This window comes from Hirundo rustica, chromosome 4, assembly GCF_015227805.2.
Source record: "Hirundo rustica isolate bHirRus1 chromosome 4, bHirRus1.pri.v3, whole genome shotgun sequence".
NCBI classification, from domain to species: Eukaryota; Metazoa; Chordata; class Aves; order Passeriformes; family Hirundinidae; genus Hirundo; species Hirundo rustica.
Genome location: NC_053453.1, coordinates 64,367,606 through 64,390,239, shown reverse-complemented (window position 1 = coordinate 64,390,239; position 22,634 = coordinate 64,367,606). Strand labels below are relative to the sequence as shown.

Below are 22,634 nucleotides of genomic sequence, written 5' to 3'. Positions count from 1 at the left end.
ACAAAGAGCCATGGGAGACTAATTCAGGCTGTATCTGCTGTGGGGCAAGTACTTTCCTCTGTGTTCCCTGCCATCTGTTTATCCAGGCTGCAATCAGGGGATCTTTTTTCCACTCCTCTACTAAAAAGCAGTCAGTGTGCCTGAGTACACACTGAGACTGGGAAGCACATCTAGCTCCTGCAGTTTAGAAACACCTTATCTAAAGCTCTCACTAGCTCACAAAGTCTTGACAGTCCCCATTAAGGCTGGGAGGCAGAACTTTCAGCATGGAATTGCATGAAAAAAAATTTCTGAAGTTCTTTTTACCGTGCATTTTGAGTTAGAATTGAAAAGCAGAAGTTGGAGCGTAATTGTTATTCATCAGTAGCATCAGATTTGAGCTGGAAATCTAAGCTTTATTTTATTTTTTCTTGTGAATGTTGCAGAAACTGTCATGGGTAACTGAAGTTTTACTGCCTGCGTAAATGTGCAGTTTGGATGTCAACAGAATTTATGTTTCAGTAGTACAGTGAATTTAGAGTTGTTGATTGGTGAAGTATTATCTAACCCACCTAATCTGTGATACTCCTTTTCAGTTATTTGCATGCCAAGTCAATCATCCACAGAGACCTCAAGAGTAATAGTATCCTTTCCCAGAGATGTAATTTTGGAAAGCGAAAGCATTCCTGGGGGTTTTTTTGTTTGGTTGGTTTTTTTCCTGCCAGAAATTAACCTACTGATGTGAAAAGCTGTTCATGTGTGAATATTTGCCAAACAGAAATTTTGCAAGGTAATATTACTAATAACAAAATAGAAGATGCTTACAACTGTGTCTTTTGATTTGATTGCAATAACACAGGGATTTTTAGTTGGTATCACAAAGATTGTTTTGCATCCTTTGGTTCCTTCATGTAATGAAAGATTATGTGAGTTGGCTCATGGAATATTTTTAGCTTTTCTCACACTTGGCACTTCATGAAAGCCACCTGGGCATGGTGTGTTCAGCACTGGCCCAGTCACTACTTACATAACCCTTACATATCGTAAATTCACCATGCTGGCTGCTTAAAACCTGTGTGATGTGGAAACCTTCTTCAGTCGTGGTGAATGGTTAAAACTCATGTTTATGTTGTAAATTTGTAACTGTTTTTTGTTCTTTTAGGACAGGGCCAGCACTGCTTGTGTGTTTTCCCTTAACATTCCCCCCTTAGATATTTTTCTTCATGAAGACCTCACAGTAAAAATAGGTGATTTTGGTCTAGCTACAGTGAAATCACGATGGAGTGGGTCCCAACAGTTTGAACAGTTGTCTGGTTCCATTCTATGGATGGTAAGCAAGGGGGAAGTGGTGAGCTTGTTTCAACAAATTTATTTACCTTTGGCCAAACCTCCTGCTCCTATCCCTCTGGCACACTGACATATAAAAGCTGGCTTAAGCTGGAAAAGACAAGCAGTGATATGAAGTAGTAAGTGAATGTTTTTCGATTCTTCTTTAAGCATGTGTTTTTCCAGTAGTCAGCAGAAAAACTTTAGTGTCTCAATCTCTTTTATTCTGAGGTTTATACTGAAATGAAAATGGTGGCTAAGGAAAATGAGTATCATTAGTTTAGGGTTGAGGAGAAGGTGAGAAAAGCCTCGCAGAACGTCCTGCAAAAGAGTAGAGGAACTAGCTCAGCAAAAAGTAAGATGCTCTTAAGTTTTAAGGATTCAAGAAGAGTTGCTTCATACTGCAGTCTCACATGCAACTTCACTTCCTTCTTTTCTCCCTGGAGAAACTTAAAGCTCTGTTAGCTGGCATTATTTTCAGTGCCATTAGAATTCTGGTTTCCAAATACTTTCTCAGCCTGGCCAAGGTCATTTTGATCTGTCATAGGGAAATAAAAGGGACCACCAAGCTGAAATGAAGCGATGAATTTTGAGATTCATGTCAGCATCCACTCTATATTAGTACCCAGTAACGCCTGAAGGCAAGAGTGGGCCTTGCACCTGTACCCTGAACAAGTCCAGGTTTTGTTCCTGATAGGTGAGGTGCAGCACAACGTAGAGAAATGAAAACTAATTCTTGTCTTTCCTGATACAGGCACCAGAAGTTATTAGGATGCAAGATAAAAACCCATATAGTTTTCAGTCGGATGTGTATGCGTTTGGGATTGTTCTCTATGAATTGATGACTGGACAGTTGCCATACTCCAACATCAACAACAGGGACCAGGTAAGGGGAGGCACTGACTTCAGTCAGGTGTGGTCTGAAACAGAGCTTGATTCAGCCTTGGGTGGTGAACTTTGTGATGTTCTGTGTGTTTGATGTTTCTGATTCTGATGCTGCGAGATGACATTTCTGCATTTTCAAGATCTGCCTTAGCCACATAGCAACAATTTACTTAGTTCTCTTGAGGGTTTTTTTGTGTTCTTTTTATTTTAAAAATAGATTTTCAGCTTCTGAACTGGTTGCCAGGATACTTATTAGGGAGAGAGCAGATTACTTAATAGTAATCTAGTTCAGAATAGTTCTGCAAAGGCGAAATGATCCCCCATATATGTGTTCAATTATTCTTCTTGTTCTCCCCACCCCTCCACTTGCAGTGAGTAATAAATAGTGCAGCTACAGGAGTGACAAAACAGAAGAGCAGTCATCTCACTGAACGTTTCATATTCATTTCAGCTTGGAGAGAGCATGCACCATCTTACTGAATTGCAGGATATCAGCATTTCTCAAATCCTGCTTGTTGGACTATATAACTTCCCAGAGTCTGGGGATCCTGTAAAAAGATTACTTAATTGTGAACAAATATTCCTTAAGTCTTAATGATCCCACACACCGTAATATATCTCCATGGGATGGGCATGTTTGGGAAGGCATGCCTGATTCATTATTTCTGTTTAACCTGAAAATAGTATCTGTGCATCAAGATCTTCAGTGTAAACTGTTCTGTGTCTGAGCAGTGATGTATTTGTTGCTTCTGTGTCCTCATCCCTTGTTTTTTCACTGTCAGTACTTGAGAATTGAAACCATAGCAACGTTCATCTGTGAATGCCATTTTATAAAGCTGCTTCCGTATCTGCCAGAACACTTCATCCCAATTCATCAAATTCGGAGTGACTCCTTTTTGGTTTTTTTTTTTTCCCTTTTTATAATTTTGGTTTTGCCTTTTGGAAGAAGGGAAATGTCTGGATTCCTGGCCAGATGGTTCCAGCCTTCTAAAAACAGTATTTGGCCTTGTTTAACTTTTACCTTTTGAAATCTGAAAGGTGAACCCCATGATGTGGGTGCTTACAATGAAGTGCTGAAACAAATTTTAAAGAGCAAGTGAAGCCAACATATGTGATCTAATGTCTTGAGTTTTGTCACTCCTTGTCTATTATATGAAAAATTGTAAATATTCCTCACTCCCTGGGGCATCTACATCAGCTACTGTGATACAACCAAGATTCTTAGTGAGCAAAGTGTCATTCTTGCCATACCTCAAAGTGTTCTCTTTAACAGATTTTTCTAGACTGTTCTTGTAGTGATACTCTCTTTTCTCTAGTCTAAAATAAAAGAGTAGGACCTTTATTATTTGTAGTGAAACTGTTTGAAACATAAATAATAATGAATTTTGAATGATTTCAACTTGTGCCATTATTTAGAGACTACTAACTGCTAGCTAATGGTAAGTCTGATTGCTGCAGAGGTAAGGGATGCAGTACACAAGTCTCTACTACGAAATCCTGCTCTGGCTCCTGGGGATTTCTAGAGAAACCAGACGGGAGTTTTCTGTTCCTCCTTGGTGCCAACAACAGATGTGACTGAAGCAGAAAGTTGAAAAAGGACCAGGATTGTGTTAGTATAAGTAACATGTATAGCATGCTTGAGATGTGAGGGTTTTCTGTTGATTTGGTTTGTTTTTTTTTTCCAGTGTCAAGGTATGAAATAGTTACATTCATTAGACAGAAGGTGTGATACACCTGCTGGGTTGTCTGAGTGCTCAGAAAAGGCAGTGATTACTGCTGCAGCATGAATGCATCTTTGATTAGCCGGTTTGGAAGGGCTTTTTAGTGACAGTGCTACTGCAGTACTCAAACCATGTTGCAATTGACCTTGGCTTGAAATGATGATGTTTGATGGCTTTTTATATATACAAGAGATGATTAACCCTATTTTTGTTTTGTTTTCTTGCTTCCTATGAGTTTACTTCGGTTTATACTTAGTTTTTGTCCTTAGGGGAAAAAAAAGCCTTCCATGTTGAAAGAATTACTGTAAAAATACCAAGCCTGTCTGTCTCCTCTTCTGTAGAGAAGAGACAGTTTCTCTTTTTCTTTCAAGGGCTTTTTTTTTTCTTTCTTTTTTTTTTTTTTTTTTTTTTTTTGTGAGCGTGGGGGAGGTGGTCATATGTCAAGAATAAGCTTTTGTGTTTGGGAAAGTATATGATGGAATCAATTCTCAGAAGGTGAAGGGGTTTAATATTCAAAGTCCGTGTGTTTCTTAAAATACCTTTCAATGCGAAGTTGTTGTTGATTTCTAATATAAAACAGAATTTCTTTTTACCGAATATTTATTTTTAGACATTCTGTTCCTGCCACGGGGCTGCTTGTTCTTGTTTTTGTCAGTTTTTGACACCGAAGAACCATTTCTTAGATGGTTATCGCTATAAATGGTAACCATTTACTAGTGTTCAAGTTTCACAGAAATCTCTCTGAGGAGGAGGAAAGATCTAATTTTTTCTCTGTACTGAATAGGTTAGCAAGCACTGCTATAAGAAATTTGTCGATTTCAATACCAGATAATGTTTCCTGGGAGCAGAAAGATTGCTGCTGCAACCAAAATAGTCTAGCAAAATATTTACCTTTTGTTACTTACTGTTGATTTTATCAACTCAGTTTCTTCCTCTTTCATCTTTTTTCCCCTTAAATAAAGATAATTTTCATGGTGGGACGAGGATACCTATCTCCAGACCTCAGCAAAGTACGGAGCAACTGTCCAAAAGCTATGAAGAGACTAATGGCAGAATGCTTAAAAAAGAAAAGAGATGAGAGACCCCTTTTTCCACAGGTGAGAAATGCTCCTCTTTAGCTCTCAACACACTTTACAATTCAAAGTTGTGAACTCACTGGCCAGTTCCAAATTTTTTTGATTGGTGCTATGGCAGGATTTCGTGAGAGACCTGGTTGGTTCTGTTTAATTAGAAATGCTCATTTTCATTTCAAAACGCAGGTATTAAAATGACCTCTGTATTTGGAAAAGTGTTTACGTATTAGAGAAGGTTTCAGCTGGGAGATAATGAAAGTAATAGTCACAGTTAGACACACAAATTAGTACTTGGTGTACGTGCTCAGAAATGTTTACACTGCCCTCCTTGCTCTCCCCCAAGCTTCACGAAGGGAAATGGATGGCTTTGCCACAGAACTGGATTTGTATTGTGCCTGCTGAGGAAGGTTTGGGTTCAAAAAGCTTGAGGGGGAGGAGGGCAAAAATCTGAGTTTTTCTGGTTTGAATGTAACCAAATCGTTTTCAGAAGATAAGGAGCTCCCCCTGCTGACTTTTTGGTAAATGCTGTTAAGCAGAACGCTGGCGGAGCTGGGTTTGTTTGCAGGTACAGGCACTATGGCACAGACAAGGAGCCCGGTAAAAAGAAAGGTTTTCACTGTGCTCAGAGGGTGTTGGAGTCCAGGGCATTCCTTTGGTTGCCCTGGAGGGTCAGGGACCTGGGCAGGGGGGTCTGGGACCCCAGCCCAGAGCCCAGGGCTCAGAGAGACACTAGATTTGATTTCAGTCCATGGGAGAGGCTTCTTGCACTGCAGGAAGCATTGCAGGCCACAAGAGTGTAAAAATAGTAGTTTAGTATATCACAGGGTGAAAAAACAGTGGGTTTGGGATTTTGGGCATTGAAGTGAATGGGGCAAAATGGAGAATTTAGGGCGTTGTCTCTTTCTTCTTCCTTCTTGTTCCCTCACTCCATTTCTGCAGTGACGTTGGCACAAAGCAGTTAGTGAGGATTGGGTCAGAGTAAAGATGACCTTTTTAGTAATAGTGATAGACATTGGTAAGAAATAGTAAATAAAGAATACGTAGCAATTAGTATAAAAGATAAGGACAGCCCAGAGACAGGAGGAGTCACCAGATGTCCGAGCCGCGGCAAACATCTTTCGGACACTGAGAAAATTGTAAGATAAGAACTAATAAACGAAGCATGTAACCTTGAAGACTCCGTCTTTTCCTGCGTTTGGCACAGAGCTTTGCAGAGGGCCAGGACTCTAAAACCACCTGAATGCCGGGGAATTTAAACTCCTGAAAAGGAGCCCCTGACAACTGGCATCTCTGGGATGGGCAGAAACAACTCGCCGTCCCCCAGATGGGACAGAAACAAGAGGGAATCAATGTGCCTTTAAAAAGGGGGAAATTCCCCTACTATTTTCAGCTTCCTTAGGATATAAACATCGTGAGTGCAGTGCAATAAGCTATATTTTAAAAATCCTTTTTTTAATACGTGTTTAAATATTTTTCTGTAGTCAGTTGATATAGTGCCTCTGGTTTTAAGAGAGAGTTACAGCTTTGGAACAACAGGTTTGATCACTTACTTTTTTCTGTGTTTTAGATTCTCGCCTCCATTGAGCTTCTGGCCCGGTCATTGCCAAAAATTCACCGCAGTGCATCTGAGCCCTCGTTGAACCGGGCTGGCTTCCAGACAGAGGATTTTAGTCTATATGCTTGTGCTTCTCCAAAAACACCCATCCAAGCAGGGGGATACGGTGGGTTTCCAGTGCACTGAAACAAAATGTGAAGGCATGTGCCTGTGTGTCTGTGTGCTGGTGTGTCCTGTGAGTGCAAGGTGTTTGTTCTCGGTTCCTACCAGCTCCAGTTGTAAGGTTTACTGAGGGAACAAAGACTCACTTCCTAACACTGGGCATTGAATGCTCCCAGCACAGAGTCTGTGTTGGTAACTAGTGCCCTGGGAACAGCTGGCACAAGAAGGACTGTAATGTCATGTAAGAGACACGGGAAAAGTCACTTCAAAATAAGCAAAAATCTTCTTAAGGACATCAGGTGTCATTTTTGCCTAGTTTATTGGTTGGAATTAGTTACTCAGGGGTGTATTTGATTTGAATCTACTCAAGCTGTGGTGGTCTGTTGTTTTGGGGGCTTCGGGGTGTTTTTACTTCATTTGAGATCATTATATTTGAGCAATAAGCTTTAGAGTCTTCATTTAGTAATGCTATTCGTGTGGGAAACACTTGGAAAGATGAACTTAGCTTCAAGGCTGAACACAGTCAAAACTTTATTGTGGTCAACAGAAGTGAGCAGATATAACACAGAATCCAAAGGAAGTCCTGAATAACGTGTGACTCTTGTCTTGAAAGTGGAAGTTTAAATTAGTACTGTTTAGGGGGAACACCTCTTCCTGCAGAAGAGCGGTGAATGGGTTGGGGGTTTTTTGTGTTATATTTTTCTCTAAATATTCTGACCTGATACAGTTTACACCATCTCCAAATGTTCTGTTACAATGCAACACAGAAGAAATTCTGAATCCGCTTTTGCCAGGCTGCAAGGCTGTTACTGGTAATGGTGCCTGTATCCTTCAATTAGTACGGATTTCAAAATTTATAAAAACGTTTTAAATCTCAAGCATGAGATTTAATGCTTTAAGAGGAAAAATGCTGCTACCACCCATAATAGGAAAAGAAGATTTGAAAGAGGAGTTTTGTTCATGGAAATCAGTGTTATACCATGAATTTTGTTAAGATGAAAGGTGTTAATTATTTTAATATTGTTAAGAATACACTGAATATGCTTCCCTTCAGTGACAAATTGATTTTTTCACTTCCATGTAAAAGCTGCTGGTTTGACTAGGCAGAAGTGGAGCAGTTAGATACCATACCAAAATCCTGCCAGCTCATTTTGGAGACTGTACTTTTCTTTGGAGCACTGTTCTGGAACAAGTGCATCAGAGTAGTGGTTCAGGTTATATCAGTCTTTAATGTCTGATATGAAGAAAGATATACAGACAGTGTTCTTGCATGTTTTGAGAAGAGCTATGTGGTTTTACTTGGTTTAAACTACTGAACTGTTAATTTTCTCAGATTACTCTGCATTGGAAACAAGCTATTGCTGCTCTTTTTAGGACTTCAAGGGTGAGGAGTTCCTAGTGGCTTCTGATTTACATACTCAGAAAAAAGTTCACCTGTTGCTAGCAATATGTTTTTGAAATAGATCAGGCATTCCAAAATGTTTTGGTTTACTGCTGTCTGGCATCTGAGCCTTTTAAAATGGGAAGCAGGTTTAGAGAGCTTGAAGAGATAGAGGCAATTTTTACATTTTCTGGATGGATTATAGTGGTCTTTGTGGCTTCTGCTGTTGGAGTAGTTTGGCAACTAACTTTTCTCCTTTTCTTAATCAAGAAAATTTAGCTGTTGAAATCTCTCTCTGTGGAAATAGTTACGGAGGAGAAAAGTTGTTAGTGTTTTAGAAAATCCATTTCCCATCTTCCTGGTAGCTTCACCTCATTTTGGCAGGCTTATCTTAAAATGAAAACAGGACTTAAGTGTTGTTTTCCTCTCTCATTCTTTATTTTATGTATCTATTCTAGCTGTGGTGAGGAATGTTTCCAAGGGGTATGGTATTCAGTACAGAGCAAGAGGATGCTGCTGGGTCTCCTGCAGAATCTAGAAATGGGGCATCCCACACAGAAAACTCTCACCCACACAGGAGTTGCAGAGAGTGCAGACCCATCACCATTGCCCTGCCCAGGCTTATTCTTGTTCAGGTCTGCCAGATCAGTTCAAACCAGTTATTCCTTGGAGCAGTGTTATCCTTCTTGTTAAGATTGTCCATCTGTGCTATTGGAGCTACAGTTATGGGGGGAAGTGCTGCCATCCTCAGACCCATTTGGCCCCATTTCCTGCTGTGTGGTCAGTGCATTTTTCTTGTGTCACCTGTTCTTACTGAGCATTTTGGGTTTCATGGCCATAATGATTTTAGATTCTCGCTTCATTTTATGAAGCCTAAAAGGAGGCTGTTTTGTGGATCATTAACTTTATCTGACACAGTGGCATTTAGAGGTCTCATTTCTGTAAGTTCTAATTGCTGCTTCAATGAGATTTAGGAGTATCTGTGGAATGAAGATGCCTAACTGCACCTGTGGATTTGGGTCAGAGTTTTCAAAGGTGCAACTCAGCTATATTGTTCAGAAACGGATACCTGTTGGTTCAGAAAACATGCCTGTAGGATCCAAGGTTTTTCTGGGGGAATAATTTATACTAGGCGAGATTCTTTTTTATTTTACTTCCCTACATACCAGTACAGAAACAAAATCTGTCTTGGTACCTTCAACATGTTCCAAAGTTTTACTTACCCAGTGGATGGTCTCCATACGAAAGATCAGCACAAGATCCAACAGAAAACTACCTCCTTTTTCTTCTGTGTGAATGTAAACCAGGCAAGGTGTTGGAATCTGGTATTTCCCTACAATAAATCAGTCAGTCTCTACTTCAGTAGATAAGGCTGGCACAGGTCTGGAAGGGAACCATTCTTCTCCTTATGATTCTTCTGAGAAACATGGCATCTATCCCATGATAAGAAGTACAGATAAGATGTGTGTTTACCTTAGTAACCTCATGAATTCAGGTAGCTTACAAATTTGTGAGCATACAGAATGATAGCTGCATCTTAAATCCTTCCAGGAATTGGGGGCAGCAGATTCATTCAGAACATGACGTTGTTTGGAGGCAGCGTGAAAGATCTTGATCATCTCTTTTAGTACAGACTTTTTGAAAAGTGTGCATTTAAAGTGGTTTCCACTTGCTCTGCATGAGCATGAAAAAGACTGGTAGCTGACTTGAAAGGGGTTTGTAAGAAGTGTATATTTTCAGTGCTATCCATCCTTTGGAAAGAAGTTCCTTTGCTACCAGTCAAAGCAAAGATCTGCAGTTCTGCCTGGTAAAAAAGTTCCTCAGATGTCTGGCTCACAATGAATCTGGGTTTTTTCTTGTAGCATGTTGCTAAGCGTCTGGTTCCATAGCTTGATGTGGATAGGTATAGCCATGTACATACCTCACCTAGGGAAAGCTGTTACTGGCAACTGCATTTTCTACATGTTCAAACCAACCTAATCCCCTTATTAGATGACCATGTTACCTATTTTGGTCTCCTGTTGATTTGGGATCAGATTAACACTGGAATCTTGAACGATGGGATTTAGCATTAGCTTGTCAAAGAAAATGTGTTTGCTAAGGTTTTGTTTAAATGGCAGGGAAGTCTGAAAAATAGCTTTTTAAAGCTACCATTCTATCTCAAATAATTCTTTACTTCTGGTCCTGTTTTTCCATTGCTCTTTCCCAATTAAAGGTTCTTTTTTTTTTTTGTGAAATCCCTATATGACTATTAAAATCTGAATTATTACCAGAAATAGGCAGAAGGACAAGATGAGTAATGAGGGAGCAATCTCTTTTTTTTATAAATTGATCTTTAATCACCAGTTTAGAAAGGCAGACTGAAAAATAAATTAAATAGAGCATGTTTTGAAAGGGTAGCTAAGCATAAATGTCACTTAAAAATTGGCCACACAGGCAATACTTTGTGACTTTTTTGTCCTTTGCTTAAAAGAAAACATGTACAAAACTTGAGTTGTCTCTAGAAGATACTGTGAAGAGAGTTGGGAGGTCAATGAAATGTAGCAGAAAAAAGGCAAGAAAAATGACCCAATATTTAGAGCAAGAGTTTCATCTGGTGGTAAACTGGAAAAATAGTCAATTAGATCCATCATGAAGCTTTTATTCTATGGTTGTTAGAACTTAAGCCTGCTACCACGGTCTGTAAAGACACACAGAGCTTGAGGCCTGTCCCAGCTCCCTGTGCCACCCTTACTTTAGACTTCAGGTGTATTCCCTTCTCCTTTCCTAGGAGAGACTGAGCCCTTTCCCTGCTTTCTTCAAGTTCCCCTAGAACTGGGTCAGCTGTTCCTCACAGGCCCTTTGGATGCCTTTTCTTCCCCCTCCTAGTGCAGACAGCTAACAGCTCTTCTAGGTTCTCCCCTTTGTAGAGCAAGACATTCCACAGAATTAACGCTATAAGCCTAGAATTCTTTTTGGAGGGATTCTCTTTTGTTTGGAGGATGTTTCTGGTTTGTTTCCAGTGTTCAGAATAAGAATCCTGAGAAAAAAACAAAGCCAACAATGCAGTCACTCTTGAGAAGATGGAGGGACACCAGATAGGGAGCAGTTGTTTGAATGTAATGGCATTGAAAAGATTTCTTTTGAACGGAACAAAGGCTCTCTTGTGCCTGCTTATCACTCCTTCAGTATTAGGAAAGCTCTGAATGCATATAAAACCCAACATGGGGAAGTTACATGTATGTCTCTTTTCTCTTTCTCCTTTTGAGTGTGCTTAGTTAGACACGCCTCACTAAAAATCCTATAGGATACAGTTTCTTTGTGGGTGGCAGGGAATTTTTTTTTTTCTTTTTTGCTCAAGTATAGGATTAAGAGGATTAATATCTCAGACTCAGCTTCTATTCAGTCTTCTGTCAAACTCCTGAAAGACTTTAGGTAGCAATTTTACTCTGTGCGTCCCCTGAGAAGTGGGACTAAGCCTCTCTCACGGCATGGTGACACTAAATAAATTATGTAGGATTTCAGGACATCATCACATGTGTAAGCACTGCGTGTAATTATTCTTTTTTCAGTAATTCTGAAGGATGCATAGAGTTGCTTTATTTCTTATGTTCCCTGTGAGGCCTAATTTCTGGTGTGGGATTGAGAAGACAATCCTCCATTCTCATACTTCTGTCAGTGGGTTGCTATGTTTGGTCTCCAAACCAAATCCTAGCACTCTGTAACACTGATTTTCCATTCAGGCACTTTACTGTATATAGTCTTTAAAGGGTAATGGATGTCTCATATGGTTCTTTGTTATTAAACTGGTTTTACAACAGAACAGAACTGGTTTGCAGTTGGATGCATTTATTGAAACTGGTGCTTCTCAGGAGGGCATATGTGCAATAAGGAATTTAAAGTAAAATTATGCTGACGCATTTAATTTTCAAATGCATGATGAATTAGATTTTGCTTGAACTTTCACCTTCTTGGGAAGAATGGGTACGGCTTGCTTTCAAGAAACCCTTGGTTGGTTAAATACGCTGGGTCTGTGTTCCATGTTCTCTCACTGTGTATTCTCTCGTGCTTTAATTTTAACAGTTTGCATTTTTTAACATCTTTTATATTCAGCCTGATGTTCAACTAGTCTAGTAACTGAAATCATCTTTTTAAACCAAGCTCTTGTCCTCCCTCTACAGGAGAATTTGCAGCGTTCAAGTAGCCACAGCACCATGGCAGCACCCACTCTGTTATTTAAGTCTTGTGTTCCTACAGTTTCTTAACATCAAAACTCCATTCTGCTCCGCAAAACCTAAAGTAATTTAGAAAAGATATCCATAAGCTTCAAAGTGGAGCAGAATGGAACCACCGTTCCGACACAATGGGATAAAGTACCTTTTTGGGAACCAGAGTCCTCTGCTGCCAGCGTTTCTCCTTCAACACAAACCACCACGTGCATTCGGAGACGCGCAGTGGCTGCCTGTGCCGTTGGCATCATTCCCAGGAGAGAGGAGAGAGGAGAGGGCGCTCGTGGTGTCACTGTGGTGCTCGGGCGTGAGGGGATGGAGCTGCTGCTGCTGCTGCAACTTAGAGACTTGCTTTGGATGGTCTGCCGGCCGGCTTTCTCCCTCTAACAGCGTAACCATCAGAGCCGAGCATCTGATGAGTGCTCATTTCCAAGAGTCATTTCCCCTTCTGATCCTTTTTTTTTCCCGGTGTACTTACTGGTTTATGGACAACGCAGTATCCCCTTTTCACTGCATTACGGTGTCAGACGCCTCAATCTGTCTATATTACTGGGGTTTATTCTTTTAAAATTAAAAGTGTGGGGGAGTGGGAGCTGGAGATGTTATTTTGAAGGCAGAGAGGTTCATCTGAAGGAAAAGGGGATGCTGCCACACCTTTTTTTCAGATTTACTTTACCACTTCTTAAAAAGAACAAACAACAACCATCATCCTTAACCTTTTTCCTTTTCCAGTATTTTCTCGGTGTGTGCATATACAACATCTCTTCGAAGGATTTGGTCGATCCTTCTTTTGTTGGTCCAGCAACAAACTGAAGTTTAAAAAAAATGTAGCGAGATTGTCCTCTCTTTTATTTTTCTTTTGTATCATATGATACAATGTATTTATCAAAGGTGCTCCTGCAGCATCTAAAGTCTGTAGAAATCCTGATACAGACTGTGAATGGTGTATGTACCTACTTTAAAAGTTTTATTTTAAACGAGGGTGCAGGTTAATGCCAGGTACCTTACCAATATGTAATGTTTTCATAAATGAGGAAAAAAGTTCTCAGGTTGAATTGAATACAAATACAATCCCCCCCTTAGAATTAGACATTCCAAAAATTATGTTTTGGTACTTTCAAGAGCTTTTTTTAAAGGATTTTTATCCTGTTAACTAAACGTCCTCTGACAAGTGTGTGTGTAAATGTGGAGCATCTTGTCCTAATGGCAAGTTGTTAGATCAAAACAAAACGGTACTTGCTGGATCCACGCTGACTACTCCTCCTCTCATTGCTTTCCTCCCTGTCATCTCTTCCCTTCTGTTTGTCTTTCCCTTCTGTACACTTTGCAAACTAGGATGAAGGTGGCGGTATCTCCATTAGAGTGCTTTGTTTTCCTGTCCTCCAGTCCTGGTTTTCAAATGGTTAGTAGCTTTTTGACAAGTTACCCAGTCAGGGAAAACAGCAACTCATAAAGTTCTGCACAGCATTTGTTTACCTCTGGTAGAATATCTTGTGATGTGATCTGCTTGCTGAGTTCTCTGGTATGTGGTATTACCTGTAAAATTATTCGTACAGAGGCAAGGCAGACCACATTGGAAAGAAACTCAAGCTCAGACAGAAGTTTCCAGAATTTGATTCGTATCAGCCCTGTACCACTCCAGGTGAGGCAGGAGAGCTGACCCCCCTCTAGCAGGGAGGTTCTTGCTGGCTGGAGGAGGGGAGTGTTCAACAAAACCGTGACGAATAAATGAAGGAGTTAAATGTGTATGAATGTGGTGTCCATGCTAAACGTGGATGTACCGAGTGAGGGTGCTGTCCTTCCCTCCCTAGGGAAAGTTGGACAGTTCCTGTCTGCAGAAGGTTGCTCCCAGATGAAGGGAGAAAAGCACATCGGAAGTAGAAGGCGCTTTTAATACCCTGAAATTTTGCGGTGTTGCTGGTAGTCTGTTACATTTGTCAATAAATATTTACTGGGGCTATAGGGACCGGACTGAAGTGGGAATTAAAACTGAAATACTGTGTATTCATATTAATTCCACAAACATGAGCAAGATAGCAATAGTAAATGACTTAATAGTCACTACAAGAATGAAGTGATTCATGTTGGAACATGAACAGAATTGATTCTGTGTACAGGACACACTGTAAAAACAAAGGAAAAAAAAAAAGCACAAATTTTTTTCTTGTCTGCTGTGGGTCTTCAGATGCTGTAAGGTTTTTTCCTTAATGAAGTTGGCAGGAATTTAAAAAGTAGCAATAGCCACTTTCCAGTGTGGAGGAGCTGATGCAGAGCAGTGGTGTGCAGATGGTGCAGTCAGAGTGCTCCCTGGTGATCATCTGAGGCCAGTACCGGAGAGGTGGAGGGAACCTGGGGCTCCTGGTGGCAGCAGGCAGGTGAGAGCATTTACCAGATACAGGCTGCTCCTTTCCCCCCCATGCTTGGCTCCAGCCCCTTTATTGGCTGTGGCCCCATTTGTACATGTCAGGGATACTGAAGTAAAGGTTCTCTCAAAAGAAGCTGTTAACAGAGCAAGTATGGACAGGTGGTTCAACACTCATTTGTTTTACAGAGCTTGTTAAAAGCTCTCATTTCCTTCCACAGAGTCATGCTGGCAGAAGATTCTCTATTAGAAACTTCATTCTATCTTTGCTTAAAATGAACTTACTTTGGTGAAGATTCATTACCCATTAGTCTACAGTATGCTTCTTGAGCCCATAGGAAAAGCACAAGGAAAATTGCTATCCTTGTCCATGCAAAGCACTTTATAAGTAACACATGATCTCTGGGGGTTTTTTTTATTGGGGTTTGTTTGTTTGTTTGTAGTTTTGTTTTTCTATTTTGATTCTGATTTTATTTTTTTTTTCCTGAGGAATGTGCAAGTTGTTTGGCTGCTGTTTAGAGAAGTCCTTTCAGGATGCATTTCTACTGGTTTTCTTGTTTGTTTGTTCCCCTCCAGATAGCTGTAGTAATGTGTGTTTGTCTGTGAGAGTTCCCAGGTAATGCTCATGCAAAACTTTGGAAGAAATGTGGTTTGTATATAATTGGGATTATTTTTGGTTTTATCTTTTCCTTCAGGAGTTTTTCTGGATGTCTTGCATGCCATCAGAACCAGTCTTAAGGATGCCCTGTAGATGTTTAATGAATGGGGAAACAAGAATAGGTGAGAAATGAGTGCTCTCTGTAGCAGTGGGATGAAGGAAGTGAACTGAAATGACCAATGCATTCATGCCTGTTACCCCAAATTCCTTAAGCTTCTTCATGGTGTCCCAATCACAGGCACATGCCATAGTATGGAAGTGTCTGTACATACTTCATGTGCACATGTTGGGACAAACGCCTGGAGAGTCAGACTGCTTCTTTTAACTGTACAGTACCTTGTATTTCATAATCATTTGCAAAAGTGCCAGTCTCCAGTCCCAGCTAATCATGTCTTTATCAACCAGGCACAGACCTTCCCTTCTGCATTTCCTTTTCCATACAGGTAACAGAGGCCTGTTACACCTTCCTGCTCAGTGTGTGATTGTTTCCCCTGGTATATTTGCCAGAACTGCAACATTGTGGTGGAGCTTGAACCAAGTGGCAGGAATATAGAGGCCAGGTTACTTTGAAAGTAATTTCTGTGTCAGTTAAGTCCTACATAGCCCCAGATACAATTAGGCCACAGTCATTTCTTTTTTTGTTAAACTCATGCAGGTCATTAAATGAATCCACTACTTCTTTTTATGCTTACCCAAATTTATCTTTTCTTGTACTCGAATGCTCTAGCAGCTGATGATGATGCAAAATGTTTGAGAACAAATACTGCCATTTTACCATGGCATCTTAGCATCACTTGTATTAGTATGTGCTCATTAGAGGCAGAATTTGGCCTTTGTGACATAAAATGAGTGAAATTCTGATTGTTGATAAATATGTGTCTTTCCATAAATGCCCAGACTGGTGGGAAAGTACCCTAAAGATCACACATAAGTAGTTATTCTTCTGTGTTTGCCGGGTGGTGTAAATGCATCCAGCATTTTACAGAAGGCTGAGGGAAGCCAGATCCCCAGACACCTCCCAAACTAATTGAAACTTTGATATCTAGAGGGGCTAAATTTAGGGAAGAAGCACGTAGACATTTCACACGTTTGCAGCCTCTAGATTTTATTTTCTTCTTGACTGTGAGTGCAGTGTGTGTAGCACAAACTCTTCGTAGTACTGTAGACAAGGTGTCTTCTGTTGATAGCACAGTGGGACAGGCAAAGCTGCTAGGTACAGTCAAGGTAAAAAGCAGCTGCAGGAGAGTGAACTCTTAGGGCATCACTCTGAAGGTGCTGAGTTTTCTGGTTTTCTGTGATGCATTTTTTGTAGCAGTTTATGAAACAAACTTTGTTTACTGCAGCCTTGTTACTGTGCATTTGGTGTTTGTTTTGGCATGCATTTGAAATACCTTTCTTCACTGCTTCATTACTTCATGCCAACTTCGTACCCACCATATAAAGTTTAGCCAGGGCAAGTACTGGATTCTGCACCTGGGGTGGGTAACCCTGGTTGTGTTTATAGACTGGGGAACGAGAGGCTGGAGAGCACAAAGGGACCTGGGGATCCTGGTCACTGGCAAGTTGAGCACAAGTCAGCAGTGCCCTGGCAGCCAGGAGGGACATCCCTGTCCTGGGGGACATCGGGCACGGGACGGGATTGTCCCCTCTGCTCGGCACTGGGGCAGCCTCACCCCCAGTGCTGGGGGCAGTTTTGGGTGCCACAGTGTATTACTATTAGACTATTAATAATAAACTATTAGAGTGTCCAGAGAAGGGCCATGAGGATGGTGAAGGGTGTGGAGAGGAAGCTGTATGAGGAGTATCTGAGGTCTCTTGGTGTGCTCAGCGAGGAGGGGCAGGCACTGATCTCTGCTCTATAGTGACCAATGTCAGGACACAAGGGAATGGCCTGAAGTTGCATCAGGGGATGTTTAGGTTGGGTATCAGGAAAAGGTTCTTCACCCAGGGGGTGGTCAGACACTGGAACAGGCTCCCCAGCGCAGTGATCACAGCACCTGACAGAGCTCAAGAAGTGTTTGGACAATGCTCTCAGGCACATGGAGTGATTCTTGGGGTGTCCTCTGCAGGGCCAGGAGCTGGACTTTGATCACCCTTGTGGGTCCCTTCCAACTCAGCATATTCTATGATGCTGTGATTCTTACCTAATAAACTATCAGAAGAGCAGAGCCAGGTTGTTAAAATGAAAAAGTTTGCATTTAAGTTTCAAGGTTGCTAACACAGAAGCTACCAAGTCAGCACCATGACAGCAGTAACTGTGAACCTGTGGAAGGAGGAAGCTTTAAAAGCTACAGAATCCAGAGTACACCAAGAGTGAATTCAGATGAAAACTAAATTCTCTCTTTTGTTTAGAAGAGAGCTACCAAGACCCTCTGTTCGATGGTTTACATAGGGATCCCCCAAAAGAGTTTTTGTAGTTTGCCAAATGATCATGTGCCTTTGCAACCTTAAAAAGTACAACAGAATGTAAACCAGGTGCTTTGTAACTAGAGCAGTGTCTGTGGTTTACATTTGCTGCAGTAGTTTTGTATATAGCTATCCATGTAGGTAGGTAGTTTGGAGCTGGTCAACTCCTGTAATGGAGCAAGGAGGGCAGAGAGCATTCCCCAAAATACCTATTAGCATTTCAAAGCTAAGAATTGAAGGATAATGAATTTAGTTACAGTAAACCTGCTGCTTGAAGTCTGCTCTGTCAACAGGTAATGAGGTTCATTTAAAGTAAAACCAAGTAAGCCCTCCTCCCCTTCCAAAGACACAGATCTTGTTAAAGAAGGCTCCAAAGAGGCCTGAAGTTACACTCTCATAGCATCTTGGGATGAGATGGTAGATGAAGAATGAGAGCTAGATGAGGAGAAACTGATGGCTAGCACTCATGTAGTCAAGGTTCACCTATGTCAGACCATACAATTAGTCCCAGAAAAGGCAGTAAGTTTTGTTTCTGGAATGTCAGCAGGTTTCCTCACTTCTTCCCTGTGCCTCTTGCAGTTGCTGTTCAGTGATCACATCCCGTTATTGCACATTAACTGTGGGAGATGGTAGGTGTCCTGTCAGCTGAGGGACAGCCAGGGAATTTGATTTGTTCAAATTTCAGACTGGTTACGTAGACTTCTGGCAGTACCTGCATATCAGTGTCATATTTAACCTACTTGTCCATGAAGGGCAAAATAATGGATTTGGATATTAATGCTTTTTCAGGTCTTTTCTTACTTGGGGCAGGACTTCTGGCATAATTGTAACTTAAGAAGTTATGTTTAAATGCACAGTTCATATGAAATATCAGACCAATTTTAACTTGGGTTTGTTCATTTTAGAAAACAAAGTGTAAAAATGTTTTACTTATGCTCCAGGAACTATCTGGAATCCTACCTACCTACCCCAGATTCTGCACTAAAAGTACATGTGATGGTTATTTTTTCCTTTTTTTTTTTTTTTTTTTTTTTTTTCCCTCCTTTGGTGGAGGTGGTGGGTTTTGGGTTGGATTTATTTGTTTTTGTTTAGGAACTTCTAAACTACCTACTATTTGCTTCATAGCATCCAGCAGCAGTGTGTTCAGCTCACCCAGCTCCTCCTCGAGAGCCAACAATGGCCTGTCTGGTCATTTTTGTCTAGTTTGTTATGTTTGCAGCAGCTGTACTTTAGAATAAGCAGTGTGTGACATTTACTTTTGAGCAAGTAAACCACAAAAGTAACTGTTTTCTTTTTTTATTTGGGTTTGGAAAATGGTCAAGTTTTGTTCTGATAAATTCTGTGTTGCATTTGTGTATTCACCCTTGTTGAAGAAAAAATCCATCTGTGTGTTTGAGAGTTCAGTGGAATGTTAGGAGAAGAAATGAAGCCCATCATCTGGGCATGGATGTTGGGTCTAGGGAAAAATGGACCAAACTTGGGTGTTGAGTTATTTGGGGATGGTGGGGGGTTGTGAGGGCATAATTTAAATTAACTCTGTCTAAAATAAAGTGTAAGTGCAATAAATGTGCTTTTTTTATTCAAAGCTGTGAACCTTTAGGGGGAAAAAAAAAAAAACAAAACCAACCAAACAAACAAAAAAAAAAACCCACAAAAAAAAACAACCAAAAGAAAAAGCACATCATTCTTTCATGAGCCTTGTGTCCTACCTGCCTCCCCTCCCTCCCCCTTTCCACATTTCTCAACTGACAGAAACCTGACAGTGGCCAACTTGCATGTGTTGGCAACCCAAATTAACATTGCCGTTCCAATCTCGTTGTTAGGACTGGGGAAAGTCCTGGCCCCTACTTCTTTTCCACTCTAGAAATCATCTTGGGAGCCAGTGCTGCCCTGTACCTCTAGAGCAGGGTCAGCCCCTAGCTGGGCTGCAGGAGCCAGCCCATCTGCTCCAAGGGCAGAGCTGCCCCTGGCCCTCCACATCCCCGGGTCACGCTCCTGGAGCGAAGGCTCTCCCGCGCTGGGCAGTGACGATATTCCTGAGCAATTGCAGGAGCAATCAGCCATCAGCCGCCCAACGGGATCCCTTTTTCCCTGCCCCAGCACACATGCAGGCTGGCCACCGTTGCCTTGTGTGACTGCCTTGTTTTGCAGGAGCAGCTGTAGGTGTGTGTAACCTGTTGTGCGTTACTTGCACTGTCTCTCTTTCTTACTTGAGCACAGGCTGCTTTTCCTAGCTGAGGAAAGGGGCACGGGTCTCCCAGGTTTGCCAGGGGAGCGCGATGTGCTGAGCAGTGACGGAAGGGGTAGCACTCACTGGTTGGACCCTCGGGGGGACTAAGAGGGGACTGGCTTGTTTAAGTTTATAGATACCCAGATCTGTATCCTTTAAACTTTATTATTTTTATATATAGTCAAGACAATGGCATTACCTCATAATACAGAGGCTTGTTTATGAGAGGCAAAGTACGTAGTAAGGAGAGGAAAGGGAAATTTATATATAGATTTGATTTCTTTTGTTTGTTTGTTCCTTAGTGCAATGAAAAGTATGTCCCACCAGTTTAAACTCTGTGCTAACACATTCCTTTCAGCTGTATTCCTTTTTTTTTTTTTTTTTTTTTACACCACCAGAGGTTTGCAAGGGTCTTATGACTGCAATGTAGAAGGTCCAGTCTGGTTACTTAAAAAAAAAAAAAATAAAAAAACTATTGTGTTAGTAGATTTCCATAGCTGCTTTTCAAAATCTACAATGGAGTAATTGTTTTGAAACTTGTATTTATTTTTTAATTCATAACAAAATGTTTAATTTTGGCTTCCTGTTATGTAGGTCATGGCAACTCCCCTTCGTTCCTTCTCAAGTTTCCCCTGTAATTGCCAATACAACTTATTTTTCTTGTTTGTTCCTCCTCCCTTTACTTTTGTTGTCCCTTCATTTGTACTTTGGAGTTTTTCTCATGTAAATTTGTACAATGGGAAATATTGTCCAGTTTGGTTAGAGAGCATGGAGACTTAAAGCATATTAAAATTTGATAGCTGAATTCAGATTGAAGAAAACTATTTCAGTGTAAAGTTATTTAAAGAACTCTGTATTATATGAAAGGCAAAAAGTTCTATGTACTTGATGTGAATATGAGAATACTGCTATAATAAAGATTGACTGCATGGAAAAGTTGGAAGGAGATTGTCGGTTGTGTCATGCATGGTTCCTCTCCGTGAAGTGGGAGGGGTGCAACTCAGGTGGTTGAGGGGAGTGAAAGAAAAGGTTACTAGGGTGTAACTCTGGAAGGGAAAGGAAAAAAATAAAATCAAGGGATTCCTGCAGTGTAACCCTCACCTCCCTTCATCTTCCTTAAGCTGGATCACTGCCTCCTTGACTGCTGTGCTGAGCCCTAAGGCATTTTCATCTTTAGTATTCTGAACTTTTATATACCCAAGGGGAATTCTCCTTCATCCTGGGAAAAGCCTGGCACCAACTGGTCTGGGTTCTCTTCTGGGTAAATTCTGCTTCTATGGCAATGTCCCCTCACCTCTTCATTGGTTATTTGGCAGAGCCTTTATTGATAAGACTGTTACCTGCCATGTACTCATGGACCTTATTTCTTGGGGCAAGCACATTCTCTATCAAGCAGGCATTGCAGAAGCTCATGTGTACTCAAGTACCACAACTTTAAAGCTGTCAGGGTTGTTTTCCAAAAAATCTAATTAAAATAGAAAAAAATACAGTTCAGATTAGACTTTGTTTGCAGTTTTATTGACATAAGGACCCAGGAGCCAAAAATTTGGTTCCAGGGGCCTCAATTAGTTCCGGGAACCTGAAAGTAACAGAAGAAAAACCTGAGAACCTTTTCGCTCATCCTCTTCCCACCACACAGAGCAGAAGAAAGACCTCCTCAAATGCTGCGTTCAGCAGTGGTTGAAGCTTTTGGTTTAGAGCTGTAATGCGTGACACAACAGCTTAAAAAAGACAGGTAATTAAAAAACTGGAAAGCAAAAGCCTCAAACGTTTAAGGGGACATCTGGACAGATCTCTCTAGAACCAGCAAGCCTTTGAAGTTAGATAATGCTGGGTCTACACCACAGCATGAATAAAGTAATTTGACACCAGGTAAGCTACAACTCTTACCAAAGTCGGGTTTTACCGTGCAGGTTTACATTGCCAAAGCAGGGCTACCCAGTCTCAGGCACCCGAGACGCGTGTGTGGAGGCAATGAGCAGTGCGGACACTGCCTCCTGTACCCAGAGGCTGCGCAAGATTCCCCTGGGCAGCGCACAAACCAACCCCAGCTGAGGGCAGGGCCCCGCAGCGGTACCGGCCGGCGGCGGAGCTGGGCACGCTGCCCGGGGCTGCCCCGCAACCGCGGGCCGAGCTCAGGGCCCAGCCGGGGCCGCGCCAGGAGGGGCGACGGGAGCCGTACCGGTGTGCTGCTATTCCTCATCGTCCGGAGGGATGCCGAGCTCCTCGTCCGTCCAGGCCGAAGCGTCGGGATAGGGAAAGTGTCCCTGGGAGAGAGGTCCGTCAGAGCGCGGCCGGGGCCCGGCCCGCGCCCCCCGCCCCCGGCCGCCGCGCCGGCCTCACCAGCACCATGTCCGAGCTGTGCCAGAAGTGCCAGAGGATCCAGAACCACATGAAGCCGCTGAGCGCCTCGCCTCGAATCACCTGCGCCCGCGTCAGCTCCGGGAACTGCCGGTACCGCGGCGGGATGTGCACCCCGCCGCCCGCGCTGCAACACAGCACGGCCCCGCCTCACTCCGGGCCCCGCCGGCCCCGGCCCCGGCCCCGGCCCGCCCCGCTGCCCGGCCCGCCCCGCTCACCGCCGCCGCCCGGGCACGGCGGCCCCGGCCCGCAGCAGCCGCCCCGCCGCCCGGCCCAGCGCCGCCACCACCATGGCCGTGCCCAATGTCACCCGCACCGCCCAGCAAC

General features: G+C 42.1%; 2 protein-coding genes across 5 annotated transcripts in view; one reads left to right on the top strand and one right to left on the bottom strand.

Moving 5' to 3' along the window:
* Positions 1-20,873, top strand: part of BRAF (B-Raf proto-oncogene, serine/threonine kinase) — an 83,522-nt gene extending 62,649 nt beyond the window's left edge. For 2 of the 3 annotated variants that reach the window (XM_040061826.2, XM_040061827.2), the window contains 6 exons: positions 576-622; positions 1,191-1,309; positions 2,060-2,191; positions 4,874-5,008; positions 6,552-6,705; positions 12,243-20,873. In XM_040061826.2, the coding sequence (XP_039917760.1) occupies positions 576-622; positions 1,191-1,309; positions 2,060-2,191; positions 4,874-5,008; positions 6,552-6,705; positions 12,243-12,265 (610 nt within the window). In that variant the 3' untranslated portion in view covers positions 12,266-20,873. Of the gene's footprint in view, positions 1-575; positions 623-1,190; positions 1,310-2,059; positions 2,192-4,873; positions 5,009-6,551; positions 6,726-12,242 lie in introns of those variants that run through there. The other variant, XM_040061829.2, reaches the window with a different exon arrangement.
* Positions 20,874-21,442: 569 nt separating this feature from the next.
* On the bottom strand, positions 21,443-22,632 carry NDUFB2 (NADH:ubiquinone oxidoreductase subunit B2). Of its 2 annotated transcripts, none has more exons than XM_040061837.1 (4): positions 22,526-22,632; positions 22,290-22,434; positions 22,129-22,213; positions 21,443-21,646 (listed from the first exon to the last, which is right to left on the bottom strand). In XM_040061837.1, the coding sequence occupies exons 1-3, from the start codon at positions 22,597-22,599 to the stop codon at positions 22,139-22,141; spliced, it is 294 nt and encodes a 97-aa protein (XP_039917771.1). In that variant the 5' UTR covers positions 22,600-22,632; the 3' UTR covers positions 21,443-21,646; positions 22,129-22,138. The 2 variants fall into 2 exon arrangements, with proteins under 2 accessions (XP_039917771.1, XP_039917770.1); XM_040061836.2 differs by having other exon boundaries at positions 21,443-21,525; positions 22,526-22,628.
* Positions 22,633-22,634: the final 2 nt, after the last annotated feature.

What these genes read in the sequence shown, in the direction of transcription:
- NDUFB2 (XM_040061837.1), bottom strand. Translation starts at nt 22,599, where the DNA reads ATGGTGGTGGCGGCGCTGGGCCGGGCGGCGGGGCGGCTGCTGCGGGCC. An exon ending in GCCGTGCCCGGGCGGCGGCG is followed by an intron (nt 22,435 to 22,525) that starts GTGAGCGGGGCG and finishes GCTGTGTTGCAG; the next exon opens with CGCGGGCGGCGGGGTGCACA. An exon ending in ACAGCTCGGACATGGTGCTG is followed by an intron (nt 22,214 to 22,289) that starts GTGAGGCCGGCG and finishes CCTCTCTCCCAG; the next exon opens with GGACACTTTCCCTATCCCGA.